The 12,095-nt window shown below is 53.8% G+C and overlaps 1 protein-coding gene across 3 annotated transcripts in view; it reads left to right on the top strand.

The window, feature by feature from the left end:
* Nucleotides 1-5,307: 5,307 nt before the first annotated feature.
* The window catches only part of MGRN1 (mahogunin ring finger 1), a 55,258-nt gene continuing 48,470 nt past the window's right edge, over nucleotides 5,308-12,095 (top strand). For all 3 annotated transcript variants that reach the window (XM_080384662.1, XM_080384660.1, XM_080384661.1), the window contains exon 1: nucleotides 5,308-5,504. In XM_080384662.1, the coding sequence (XP_080240788.1) occupies nucleotides 5,417-5,504 (88 nt within the window). In that variant the 5' untranslated portion in view covers nucleotides 5,308-5,416. The remainder of the gene's footprint in view (nucleotides 5,505-12,095) is intronic.

A 12,095-nucleotide genomic window follows, 5' to 3' on the forward strand; every position in this document is an offset into this window, starting at 1 on the left:
CCCCGCGCTCCGCCGGGGGGCATTTCGGGGGCCCCTCGGCTCGCAGCTGCCTCAAGCCCGGGCTGCCGCTGCCTCACAGCCCCCGCGGCCTGAGGCGAGGGGGGGGGCGCGGCCCTTAGGCCCCGGGCCCATCCTAGAGCCCTCCAGCAGTGCTAATAAAAGATGGGGGGCTCACCCCGTCCCCTTTGCAGGCCTGCTGTCCACGCTCCCTTAGCCCGAGTGCGGCCCTGCGCCCTGCTGGCGTGGCTGCCAAGGCGTAAGAGGCGAGCTGGCAGTGGAGGAAGGTTCTGGAAGGTGCTGGGGGGCTCCCAGTGCCATGAAAGGCTCCTTTGGGAGCGGGGCATTGCCAGAGGAGATGGGAGCCCGTGGCCAGGCAGGCACAGGGCCGTGCCACAGCGCCCGGAGCGGGCATGGGGCTGTGGCTAAGTGCCAGGAAACAAACAGGCATGGACACGCGGCTGAGTGGCTGGGGGGGGGTAGGAAAGCTGGGAAAAGCGGGCTGAGGCGAAGGGAACCACTGGGCTCCACAAAGCCCACAAAGGCCACCAGCCTCCACCTTTCCTGAGCGATTCCTGCAATTTGTGTGGGGGCTTAGCCCTGCCGCGAGCGGTGTGTTCGCTAACACCTCTGACCCTGGCTGGTGTTTGTGTATGGCTGCGGATATTTCTGAGCCGTGAGGATTAATGGCTGAAGGCTGAAGCTCAGGCAGGTCACGCGTTTGACCTGAGGGATTTGCAACCTCCGCTTTTGGGATGCAAGTTGCCCCGGTGTTGTCCAGAACTGACCACCTGGTAACCATCTTCAACGTCTCCTTTGGTAACCATGCAAAGTAGTCCAGGCCTTGGAGGATACCAGGGCCAAGGGGCTTTCTTCCTTTATATGTCACTGCCTGAATCAAAGTGAGAGCACAGCTGTACAGTGGCGGCAGTGGGACGCATGAAGAGGTGACCAGTCTTTTTTATAAGGGTGAGACAACGCCACGAGGAAAGCTGCAAGAGGAGGACTGTAGTGAGCAAGGTGTAAATACAGCTGGAAAAACAAACCCTCTGAAGGCTTATTTTAATCAGAGAGAACCAGACTTTTTTAGAAACGTTGCAGTTTGATGTTGAAGGGAGAAGGGCTGGCCCTGGCCCATCAGAGCTTTTGGAGAGGGTTGCAAGCCCTTTGGAGCAGGGCAGTGTTTAGGGAGGCAAAGTTCATGGGCTTGCCACTCCTTCTGCTGAGGAATAACTGCATGTAGTCTCCAGGGCTCCTGAACCTTGTTGTTCTGTGAGTACCCGACAAACAAAGCAAGTGACAGCACCAGGGAGGGGACAACTGAGACAAAGCAACTTGCTTCACTGGGTAATAAACCCCTGAGCAGCTGGACTTTGGATGAGCTGCTTGGTTGAGTGGAAGGTTTGCAGGCAGACATAATTCTTTGTTTACACGAGTGTGCTGGTAGCTGCCTCCCTGGCAGAGGTGTCGAAGGAGACCCCTAAAGGGCAGGTTGTGGTAGCTGGAGAAATGTGTATGGCAGTGGCAGGGTGGGTGTCCCTCCAGCCCGTCTGCCTTATCACCAGGCTGGTGGAGCTCTGTGGGGTCGTGTTTCCCAGGGTTATGTTCTGGTAACTGAAGTCCGCTCCTTTTTGATCTGCGTTTTACAGGATTCAGTGGATGCCTGGTCTGGGACATAGTGACAGGGCCTTGGTGACAGTGAGTGTGCAAATGGACCAGTGGGGAGCCCTGAGAGCTGGCAGAGGAGGTGGGCTCACATCCAAAAGATCCCTCCTCTCTCCTGCTGCTCTTCTCCAGGTTGTGCCAGAGAACGGCTCCAGGCTCACCTTTCCTGGATGGATTTTGCAGGATTCACCAGGAAAGAAGGCTGCGCTGGAAGGTAGCACGGGAGCTGAGGCCTCCTCACCACCCCTGGGGCTCTGCAGGGTCCCAGGGGCAGGAGCCCTGGCTCAGTCTCACCCTGGCCCTTCCCACCTTGGCTGCTCTTGCTCCACACGACAATGGCACCCAGGGTCTCAGGCTCCCTTGTACTTCATGGCAGTGTTTTCATCCTTCTGGGGGATGTCAGGGAGGGCCTCTTGCCTTCATGGCCTTCTTCTCCTTCTATCTCAGCACAGTGCAGGCAGGGCCCAGGGCTGGCAGCACCACGCACCAGGGAAGTAAGTCGCAGGGAGCTTGGAGGTGAAGGGGCAAAACCCACGCCTGGTGGCACCCCCTGGGTTTGTGAGGCTATCGCTGCTTCTTGCAGCTACCATGCCGCAGGCTGGGGGTCTGCTGCTCCTCCGGCCCACGGGACCCGTTGTGGTGCTGCTGGGTCCCCACGCGTGGGCTGGCAGGGCAGCCCGGCTCCCTGCCCTGCTGCCGGCAGCAGCTCCAGCCCCGAGTCACCCAGTGTCCTTCCTCCGTGCTGCTGGCAGCGGCTCCTGCCAGGGCCGGAGAAGGCGAGTGGTGCAATATCCTGCCTTTGTGTGTGCCAGTGCCCACATCCCCTGGGCCAGGCGGGGGGAAAGGAGCTGCCGGCCACTGAAGGTGCTGCCCTGCAGCTCCGCTCGCTCTGGGCCCTGGCGTTTGGAGCGGAAGGGCTGAACCCATCCCTGGCATGCCGCTGCTATTGTCGTTGTCTGTCACATAGGTCTCACCGAGCAGGGCCCTGAGGGAGAGATTCTTCAGCAAAAGCCCCTGCCTTCCCAGATGACAATAACCCCCTCCGGGGCCCGACCACTTCCTCCAAGCTCCGGAGAGCTGTGTGGCCCGGGAGGGGCCTTCCCGCTGGTGGCGGTTTTGCACGAACAAAAACCTCCTGCCGCGGCCGCTTCCCGGGCAGCCCCGGTGCTGGCAGTGCCAATGCCCTGCTGCTTGCCGGGACACGGCTCTCCTCTTGGTTTCCCCGCTTAACCCGTATGGTGCTGGGCTCCGGGCGAGCAGTGCGGGTGGCTGCTTCTGTCCCCCAAAAAAGCTCAGGGGACAGCTTTGGAGCCATTGCCTCTAGGCACCTCCTTGGGCTGGGGAAGGCAGGATGCTCTTAGCACTCAGGATGCAGGAGGGAAGGGAGAGGGACCCTCATCTTCTGTCCCTCTGCAAATTCCCCTCCTTGCCCTGCCACATGGTGCAAACACAGCTCTGCTTTGCTCCAACTGGTTCCTAGCACAGCACAAGGAGATGGAGCCACTCAGCCTTGCTGTGCCCGTCTGCTCCTGTGCCGAGCCCCACGTTGGCTGCTGGTGTGCATGGTGAGGCCATGGGGGTGTAGAGGCTCACTCTGCTGGGTTCAGGGCTGCTGGTGGCACACAAACTGCTTGCATCAGCCCGTTGCTACCAGGGCACTGCCTGGGTGCTTGTTCCCAGCACTGAGGAGCATCTCTGAGCTGCCCCTGCAGGCAGGGAGCAGCTGGGATGTGCTCTGGGCAGCACACACAGAGCAGGCATTGCTTTGCCAGTCAGCAGGCTCCATTCCTCACTCTGTGCAATTTCTGTCATGAGAAACTCTTGCATGGAGAGGCTGGTTGAGCAACAGATGCCATAGCTCTGGGTGCCAGCACCATCCTGAGGGATGCAGTGGGCAGCACTCAGGCATGGTTATTGCCAGGACGCTGCCAGGCAGAGGCCAGCTCTCCCTTGTGCCAGCTGCAGTGTTCCTGACTTCTGTGGTTTGCTGGCAGGACGTGGCCATTGCTAGTTCCCTGGCTTTTCCCTGTCCTGGTGGCCCTGCTACACTGGAGGACGCAGCAGAGCAAGGTCCAATCCTGCTCTCTCCTCACCCCCAGTACCCGTTCCCCCACAGCCGGTGCCTTGTTTGGCCCCACCAATGCAGAGCTGCTGTGCCAGGGTGGCCACCACAACTGCAGGGGTAATAACTAGCCAAGAAGTGTGTGTCCCCTTGGGTTTGTTTGCTTATTCCCACCGGGCTTGTTTTAGTTTGTGTTTACAGCCAGCAAATTCCACCTCCTGCCTGCTCACTCACTATCATAAAATCCTCCCGTGCAGGCCAGCTGGGCTCCCTGCAGCGTCCTGTCTCCCTGCACCCTGGTCCCTGCTCCCAAGGCCGGTTTAAGAGATTTTGCATGTGCAACTTTATCTCCGTGTTTCCTGGGGATCCCCAACTCCACTGCTGGGAATTTGGGTCCCCAGCTCCTTTGCAACATGAACCTGTCTGTAGTATGTGTGCAGAAAGGTGCCTCCCTTAACAAATCAAGCCTGGGCGGCTTTTCCCTGCGCCTTTGCAAGACCTTGGTGCTGGAGGGGACAGGGATCAGTGCTGGGACATTGGTGGGGGCTCTTTTGTACCTCTTCTTCCACACTATCCTCCTGTCAGGCATGCAAGACAGCCTTCAGTCTTTCCCTGCTTTCATGCACCCTCATGTCTGAACCTCAGACACCTCTGCTCGCTTCTCTGGGTGGATTATCTCCAAGAGGAGGAACCCAGAAGAGGTTTCCCCATGTGAGCATCACACGGTCCTGCAGCTGGGGAGGCCCACCATCTGCCTCTTCCGCTGGCAGCAAGCCTCAGCCAGCAGCAGGTACCACCTCTGACAGAATTGGCCCAGGTAACGAAGCCCCATGCCAAACATCCTGGGAGGTGTGTGGCTACCGCAGCTGGTCCCACACTGGTCCCCGCATACTCCATTGCAGCAGGGACCAGCCATGCCTGGGGATGCATCCCCGGCACCATGTCCTGCCCCCCCCAGCCAGTGGGAAGGGAGGCTGATGGGAATGATTGTGGTATTGCTGCCCAAAGCTCTTCTGCAAAACAGCTACCAGCAGGTTAATCTTTCCCTGGGCTCAGCAAAACTGTCTGCTGAGGCTCAGCTGAGCCAGCCAGATGCCGTCAGTGTAATTCCTTCTCCCTGCTTTGCCTTTGCACCTTTTGCAGGATGCATCCCTGTGCGGTGTCCCTGCGCGTCCTCCCTGTGCATCCTGGCGCATCCCTGTGCAGCGTGTCCCTCTGGATCCTCCCTGTGCATCCCTGTGCAGAGTGTTCTTCTGCAGTGTGTTCCTGTGCGTCCCTCTGCAGTGTCCCTGGGCGTCCTCCCTGTGCATCCCTGTGCAAGCTCCCAAGGGCTTCCTTGTCCCAGGTGTATCCCCAGGTGTTCTCCTTGCACAGCCCGGTGCAGGGCACGGCAGCTCGGTGCCCGGTGCCCGGTGCCATGCCCCGCCCCGCGTGGCAGCGCCCCCTGCCGGCAGAGCGCAGGCTGCGCCCCGGGGGAGACCGTGGGGCGTCTCCACCTCCTAACCCACCCCCCCACCCCCCCCGCCGCGCAGAGCTGGTGGTATGCGCCGTCGCGGTGCCTGACGGGAGTTGTAGTGCGGGGCGGGCGGTCTCGCTCTCCCGGCGTGCCGCGCGCCGCCGCCGTGGGTGCGGGTGCGGTGCGGTGCGGGCCGCTCGCCGCCGCGCTGGTCTGCGTCCCCGGGCCCGGCCGCCATGGGCTCCCTGCTCAGCCGGCGCATCGCGGGCGTGGAGGACATCGACATCCAGGCCAACTCGGCCTACCGCTACCCGCCCAAGTCCGGTGAGGGCCGCGGGGCCGCTCTCCTCAGCGCCGCGGACGGGGGACGGGCCTGCGCCGGGCCCGGTGCCTCCCTGAGGGGGACAGGTGTAGCGGGGGGTGGTCCCGGGGCGGCCAGGCCGCGGGGAGCCCGGGGGAAGGGGCTGCGGGAGGGCCCCCGCGGGGCCCGGGGCCGGCGCTGGCTGTGCTCGGGGCCCGGCCCGGCCGGCTTCGGGGCCTCCCTGCGGGGGGCGGCCAGTCCGTCCGCCCGGGCGGCACCTGTGGTACGGGGCCGCCTCGGCGCCCTGTCCGGCTGAAGGGTGAGGGTGCAGCAGGGCCGGGTGCCCCGAGTAACGCTTCAGCAGCCTGCCCATCCCGCTGTCAGTGCCCGCGGCCCGGCTGCCGCTGCCCTCGGTCTGGGTGGGTCATGGAGGCGAGCCAGGCTTCGCTTCTGCGCTCTAGAAACGGGACTGCGAGTCGTCGGTGTGCGGCAAGTGGGGCATCTCCTGCTGGTACAGAGGAAGTGACAGCGGAGTTCGGTGGGGATATGGAAGAAAAATCCAATCTAGTGGAATGTAGAATGGAAAAATTCCCACATGACAGCTCCTTAAAATGGCAGGGGTTCTCACCTCAGAGCCGTTGGATTGACATGGCCTGTATGGGTGTTTGTTTTCCAAAGGGAAATGTTCTGAAAGCATAAGAGAGTTGTCAGCAGTGTCACTTTTGTGGAGCTGGGTTGAGCCCCTGACTCACCTTGGCTTAGACTGGCTCTTGAGATTGGCCTGATTTAACTTGTTTAAAGAGTTTATTTTTTCTTCTCACAAAACAAGTCATCAGGGAAATTCAGATTATCTTTTCTCCTACCATATCCATTTGCTTACAAATATTTTTAGTTTCTATTCTGCTAGGGCTTTGCCAGGCAGGCTAAAAAATTTGCAGAGCTGCAGTTTGGGTTCCCTTGTTCTCGGGTACAGGTGTAGCATAGCCTTTTTGTTCAGAGGCTCAAGTTCTGTGTGTGTCTGGTGACTTGCTGGCTGTGACATCCTCAGGGCTGTGTGATGGAGGGAGCTAGGCCTCCCTGTTTTGTTTGAAGGGAGTGCAAGATCTTCTCAGGTGGAGAAGGCCATCCTGCCATCATTACACCTTGTCTTGTTGCAGGTTGGCCTTCAGCAAGAATGGTGGTGTGGAGGAGATGGAAGGGGGGAACCTGCCCAGAATTCTTCATCTTTGTTGATTCTTATAGAAAATGTAACCCAGGGGGGGTGGGAGTTACTTTCTTGGGCTGCTAGGAAAGGCAAGTGTCACTGCTAGGTTACAGTAGGACTTTGCACATCACTTGGGTGGCTGGGGTGTTTTCCCACTGTGGGGAACTGGGAGGATGTGAGCTGCCTGCTGAGCTGTAGCTATGGTACCATGGGCCCTGCTGGCAATTTTCTTACAGCCTAGAGGTTGCACCTGCTTTCTGTTGACACTTGGATGGGATTTTAGGTATGGGCTGGATTAATTATAACCACCATATGCAATGAACATTAAACTGCTTCTTTCAAATCATCATCCTGTTGTTTCTGTACTGTTGTAATTAGCCAGACTAGAATTTAACAGTGTGTTGGGTTTTAGCCAACATGCTTGTCAAGGTAACCCTGTCACACATGAGAGGTTGGGTTTGTACATTTACATGCCTCCTGGAAGGGGTCTGTTGACCTAGATGCTGCCAAAGAGCATTCCACATGTCATATCTTCCTTGTAAAACTGAACACCTGATGCTTGCAAGCAGCTGATTAAAGAAAAATATTGGTATTTCCTTTAAAGGCTTTGGATACAATTAGATGCTTGTTAATTTATTTTCTGTTGCACTTGCCTGTGCTCTTCCTGAAAGCGTACTGGCTTTAGGCTAGACCTTGCTCTTCACCTTCATCAGGTTTATCTAACAAGGGTCCTCTTGACTTCAGGAAGGGAGAAGAGCTGTTCAAGCTCAAGATCATTCTAGGCAATAGAGGTCGTGAGCACTTCTAAGATGGAAAATCCAGGAAGGTTATTAAACAGCAGAACAGTAAGGGCTGTGAGGAATGCAGCCCCCACTGCCCCCCACTGCCTTCTTGAGGTGGAGCATGTTCAGAAGGACACTGTCCCTTCTGGTCTTGCAATCCTAAGCATGTTTGTCTTGGGGCTGGAAAGATTGGCTCTGACTGGTACAAAACCTGACAGTGAAGACAACTGGTAGTGAGCATGTCTAGTTTTATTTGATTTTAGGAAGCAAGTTTGAAGTAGTACAAAAAGTTCTTAGGCTAAATGGTTGCTAATTATTTCTAACTTGACACTGTTGCTGTGAGCTCTACTGCTACTGACTGCCTGACTGGAAGAAGCCAGTTTTCCATCAGCTGTGTCAGATGTTTGAATGTGTGCACTGGCGTGCTAGCCTGACATGCAGGCAATCTCCTGGCTGCTCAGAGATTACTCCTGAAAGGCTTGAAGATGTGGTGAGAGACTTTACCTGAGGTTAGCCATCCTCTGGAGTCCTGTGCAGCACCAAGGGCTGTCTGTCATCTTTTATGTTCTTTCCCTACGAGTATCTGGATTAAGTAGATCTTGACTTGGTGTGAGTGTCTGCAAGCTGCTGTGGCTCTGGTCAGCTGCCGTCTGGTTGGCATTGGTTTGAAGGATGCAGATTTGTGTTCTTGAGCAAACACACCACCTCACAAGTGGGTCATGTTGTGTGAGGAAATAAACACAAAATATAGGTATTCTGACTATAATTTAAGCAGTGTGTCAGTCTGCCTGTGAAAAGGAACACTTTACCAGGTCGTACTGGTTGCAAATGCAGTGGTGAATATTCAGTTCTCATTTATTGACTTCCAATGTGGTTATTGCTGGGTCAGTCACGTGCTCTGTGGAGGATTGAGCAGGTGGTTGTAGAATCCATCTTGGTCCTTATGAGCCAGAGTCCCTAATGAGGCATGGATAGATTGTTTAACAGCTTGGTTGCAACTGATACACAGTTTTGCTGTTAAAAATCCTCTGAAAATGCCCTTCTTGTTCCTCCAATGCATGATCATCTGCATTTCCCCTCCTGCATCTGAGGGGCTGAGGCTGCTGAAATGCTGTGAGGTGGCACCCAATACCCTTCTCTGATCCCTCTTAGTTGGTACCTTTTAACCTTTCTTGCTTGCTTCATGGAGACTGTGTTGGTATTGCAGATGCCTGACCAGTTGGAAGGCGGTTGGAGAAGGGCCCAGTTTGTACGGAAGAATTGGTGCCCCTGTGAAATGAGCTAAAAATGGGTAATTGCAAGGAACAGTCATGATCTTTGCTGTGCTTCTGTGCTTGGAGCAGTAAAATGATCTGTGTTCTCGCATGCAGTCTCATGATGCTCCTATTGCTTTAGCAACCAGTGAGCAATGCACCAGTGTTTTGCGCAGCTCCTTCGTCAGCTCATCTCTTGTTCCAGTGAGCTCATCTGCACTGTGGAGCAGGACAGGGAGCACGTGCCCTTGAGAAGGCTTTTCTCCTCTGGAGTGGGCTCTTGAAAGAGAATTCCCTGGATGTTTCTGGGAGGAAAAAGAGGAGGCGGATTACTCCTCTCTGAAGCTGAACTGCTTTATTGTTTGGGAATGATGCTTTAATCAAAGAAAGAGCAATTTTAAGTAGGAGAAGCATGCCCAGTCCATCACTTTGTTCTCAGCTCATAAGCCATGTGTACTGTCACAGCATCGAGACAGAAATATGTACCTGTATTTCAGACCTAGCTTTCATTCCTCACCCACTCCGCAAAGCACAGCAGAGCTGTTGTCTCTGTCATTCCTGTTGTAGTTCTGTAGGAGCTTCAGCCCAACCCTGCTGGTGACAGCCATCACCACCTGCCGTTGAGTGGAGCTTCCTCTTCCTGCCCTCTCCCTAGGTACTCAGGAGCACCAGAGTGGAGCGCTTGTGGGTCAAAAGCAGTTGCTTTTGCTACTTGTTTTTTGCTGGATTATATTTAACCCTGCTCAGAGCCACGTTCCTGTTTGCTACGTGATGGTGGCCCAGCAGGGATGGGTGATGGGGAAGACAAGATGGCCTCATCCAGCCGTGGTGCTGGTTTGGGCTCAGACTGTGTCTAGGACTGTGCTGTGAGTCCATCCCTTGACACGCTGTGGTGGTGAGTGTCTGGCTGAGTAATTAAAAAGGGCTCAATTTCTATCACTTCCCTTTTAATTCTAATAATGTTGGGAAGCCTAAATGGGCATCTAATTGCTTTCTATTAATGAACATTGTATGATACAGCCCTTGTTTTGATGGGGTTACAGTTGTGTTGCCGACTCTGCTCTTGGCCATTGTAGGGTGCTGTGTTCCCTGCCAGCGTGTCACACTCATGTATCGCATCCATGTGTTGGGTTTGCATGGTCACAGGATTAGGGTGCTGGGTTAGGGTTAGAGAGCAGTAGTTATGACTGGAGCAGCCCGGTGCTTAATGCTGGTGCATTTATGGTAATAAAACCCCACCACCATGTTGGACTAAATGTTAACTGGTTTGGTGGTGTTTGACGCTGTGGAGAAACCTTGGGTTCCAGTTTGGTTTTGTGTGGGACAAACTGATGTTCAGACTTAGCAGTTCTGGGTGGCCCGGTGATGTTCTGCCAGCCACTGTAAAGTTTTCCGCCACAACAATTTCTCTTACAACCACTGCTTGTACTACGTTTACCTTAGCGGTGTCACCCGTTTGTGTTGTCTTTTATTTAGTGCTCTCCTATGTTTTGTGCTGATTTACTCTGGGGAAGTAAAGTCACAGTTTTTCTTTGCACTGGGATTTTTCACATATTCATTCCTTGTTTAATTGTATGTGATTCTTTCCTCTTAAGCGTGTCACTGCATTTTTCTGGAAGATTTCTGTTTGTAGCAGTTCTGTGGAGGTTTAATCCAAGGATTCTTTGCTTTGCTTTTTTTCCTGCTGAAGAGGATGGTGCTTAGCATCCTCCTTGTGTCCATAGCTACAGAGCTCTGTGTAAAGCTGGTGCAACACCTGTGTAAGGTAGGTCAGGGTTGTTTTGTAGGTTGGGGGGCCATGTGGGAACAGGGTTTAAGAGGCATGATAGTCTGGCTAAAATCCTAAAGCTTTCTTTGTAATGGAGTTGGAAATAGAACTTAGAGATGGAGCTGCAGCAGGATTTTAATGCCTAGAAAATACATACAAGCCTTTTACAGACACTAGAAATCCTTTCAGTCTTGCACTAGATATGTGGATGTCACGGGGACCAGAGAAGAGGATACCTCATATTTTCCTTCTTGAAATTTCTTTGTCCTTTTAGCCCTTGGTGTGATATTTACAGAAGTGTTTTCTTAAAGCGTTTTGTCTCCAACTTGGGCAAACAACTGAGTTGCTTGTGACAGTGGTTGAGAGGAATAATGCGTAACTTTGGCCTTACCTTGAGAACTCTGAACTTAAGGTGTTGTTGTAGCAGCTGGTTTCTGAAAACTTGCAATAGAGTATCTTTTTTTAGCTGCTAAAAACTGTTATAAATTTGTGAAGACAGTTTGCAGCTGTCCTTGTTAGTTTTGCTGTTGAGACCTTACATACGTGGTGGCTTTTGTATGTAGCAGCACTGGCAGAGCCCAGGGGTGTTCTGCTCACCAGTGTATTCCCCTCTGAGGTCTTCAGCGTGATTTTCCTCATGCTCTTTGTGACTGGCACTGACCACGTTTCATGTTTGCTCATGAAGGAAGTGCCTCTGGGGGAAAAAACCTACTCCTTCACATTGCAGGAGGTGACTTAGCAGGAAGATGAAGGGAGCATTCAGTTTGAACGCAGAATTGAAGCTGTGGTTTCCAGTTTTCCAGTTGCAGGGGGTAGTGTGTATGTGAGAAATCCTAACAATTTGTTAGAGATCCCAAAAGTAGTTCTTGGTAGAGCAAAGACAGCGTGGCAGTTGCTTTGAATGTGCCAGTTACGTGTCTTAGTGTCATTCCAGTTGTATGAGAGAGATCTTTTCATCCCAAGGTGCTGGTGAGGCTGCCTGGCAATGCTCTCCTGGACAGCCAGCTCCCTGCAGGCACAGGGTTTCAGTGGTGGTGAGCAGTCCTTGCCTGCTCTGGGGTTCTGTGTCCTCTACATGTGGGATGCAGAACTTCTTCCACAAAAAAGCTCTGCTCTGAATTTGTGGAATACAGGTTTACTGAGGTGAGTTGAACCCCAGGATATCTTGTTTACTGAATACGAGGGAGCTGTTGGACTCTGATCCCAGATCATCAGCTGCTGCGTTGCTGAGACATCTTGCACAAGCATTGTCTTCACGGTTAATTAGATAAAATGCTCCAAAACACAATCCTACTTGACCCACATAAAATGTGAAATCTGTTCCTAAACCCCAGTGTTTGGTCACACTGTTCTGAAGCTTAGTATAAGCGTAAACCACTGCAGCCTCTCTCAGGTGGAGAGTCTGTATCAAGCTAGCTGTGCTTGGAGATCATATGCAGATGAGCTTTTTAATTTGTTGCTTCTGGGAGGGGCGGGAAAAGGTTGCCTGTCATTTGGAGCACCTACATTTTGTTGTGCTGATTCTGTAGGACAGATTCTAGGTAGCTTCTGGACCTGCGCTGAGGTTGATTGTTGTTTCTGGAAAGAAGGATGTGTTTCTATAATAT

Source organism: Falco punctatus, assembly GCF_963210335.1.
Source record: "Falco punctatus genome assembly, chromosome: 4".
NCBI classification, from domain to species: domain Eukaryota; kingdom Metazoa; phylum Chordata; class Aves; order Falconiformes; family Falconidae; genus Falco; species Falco punctatus.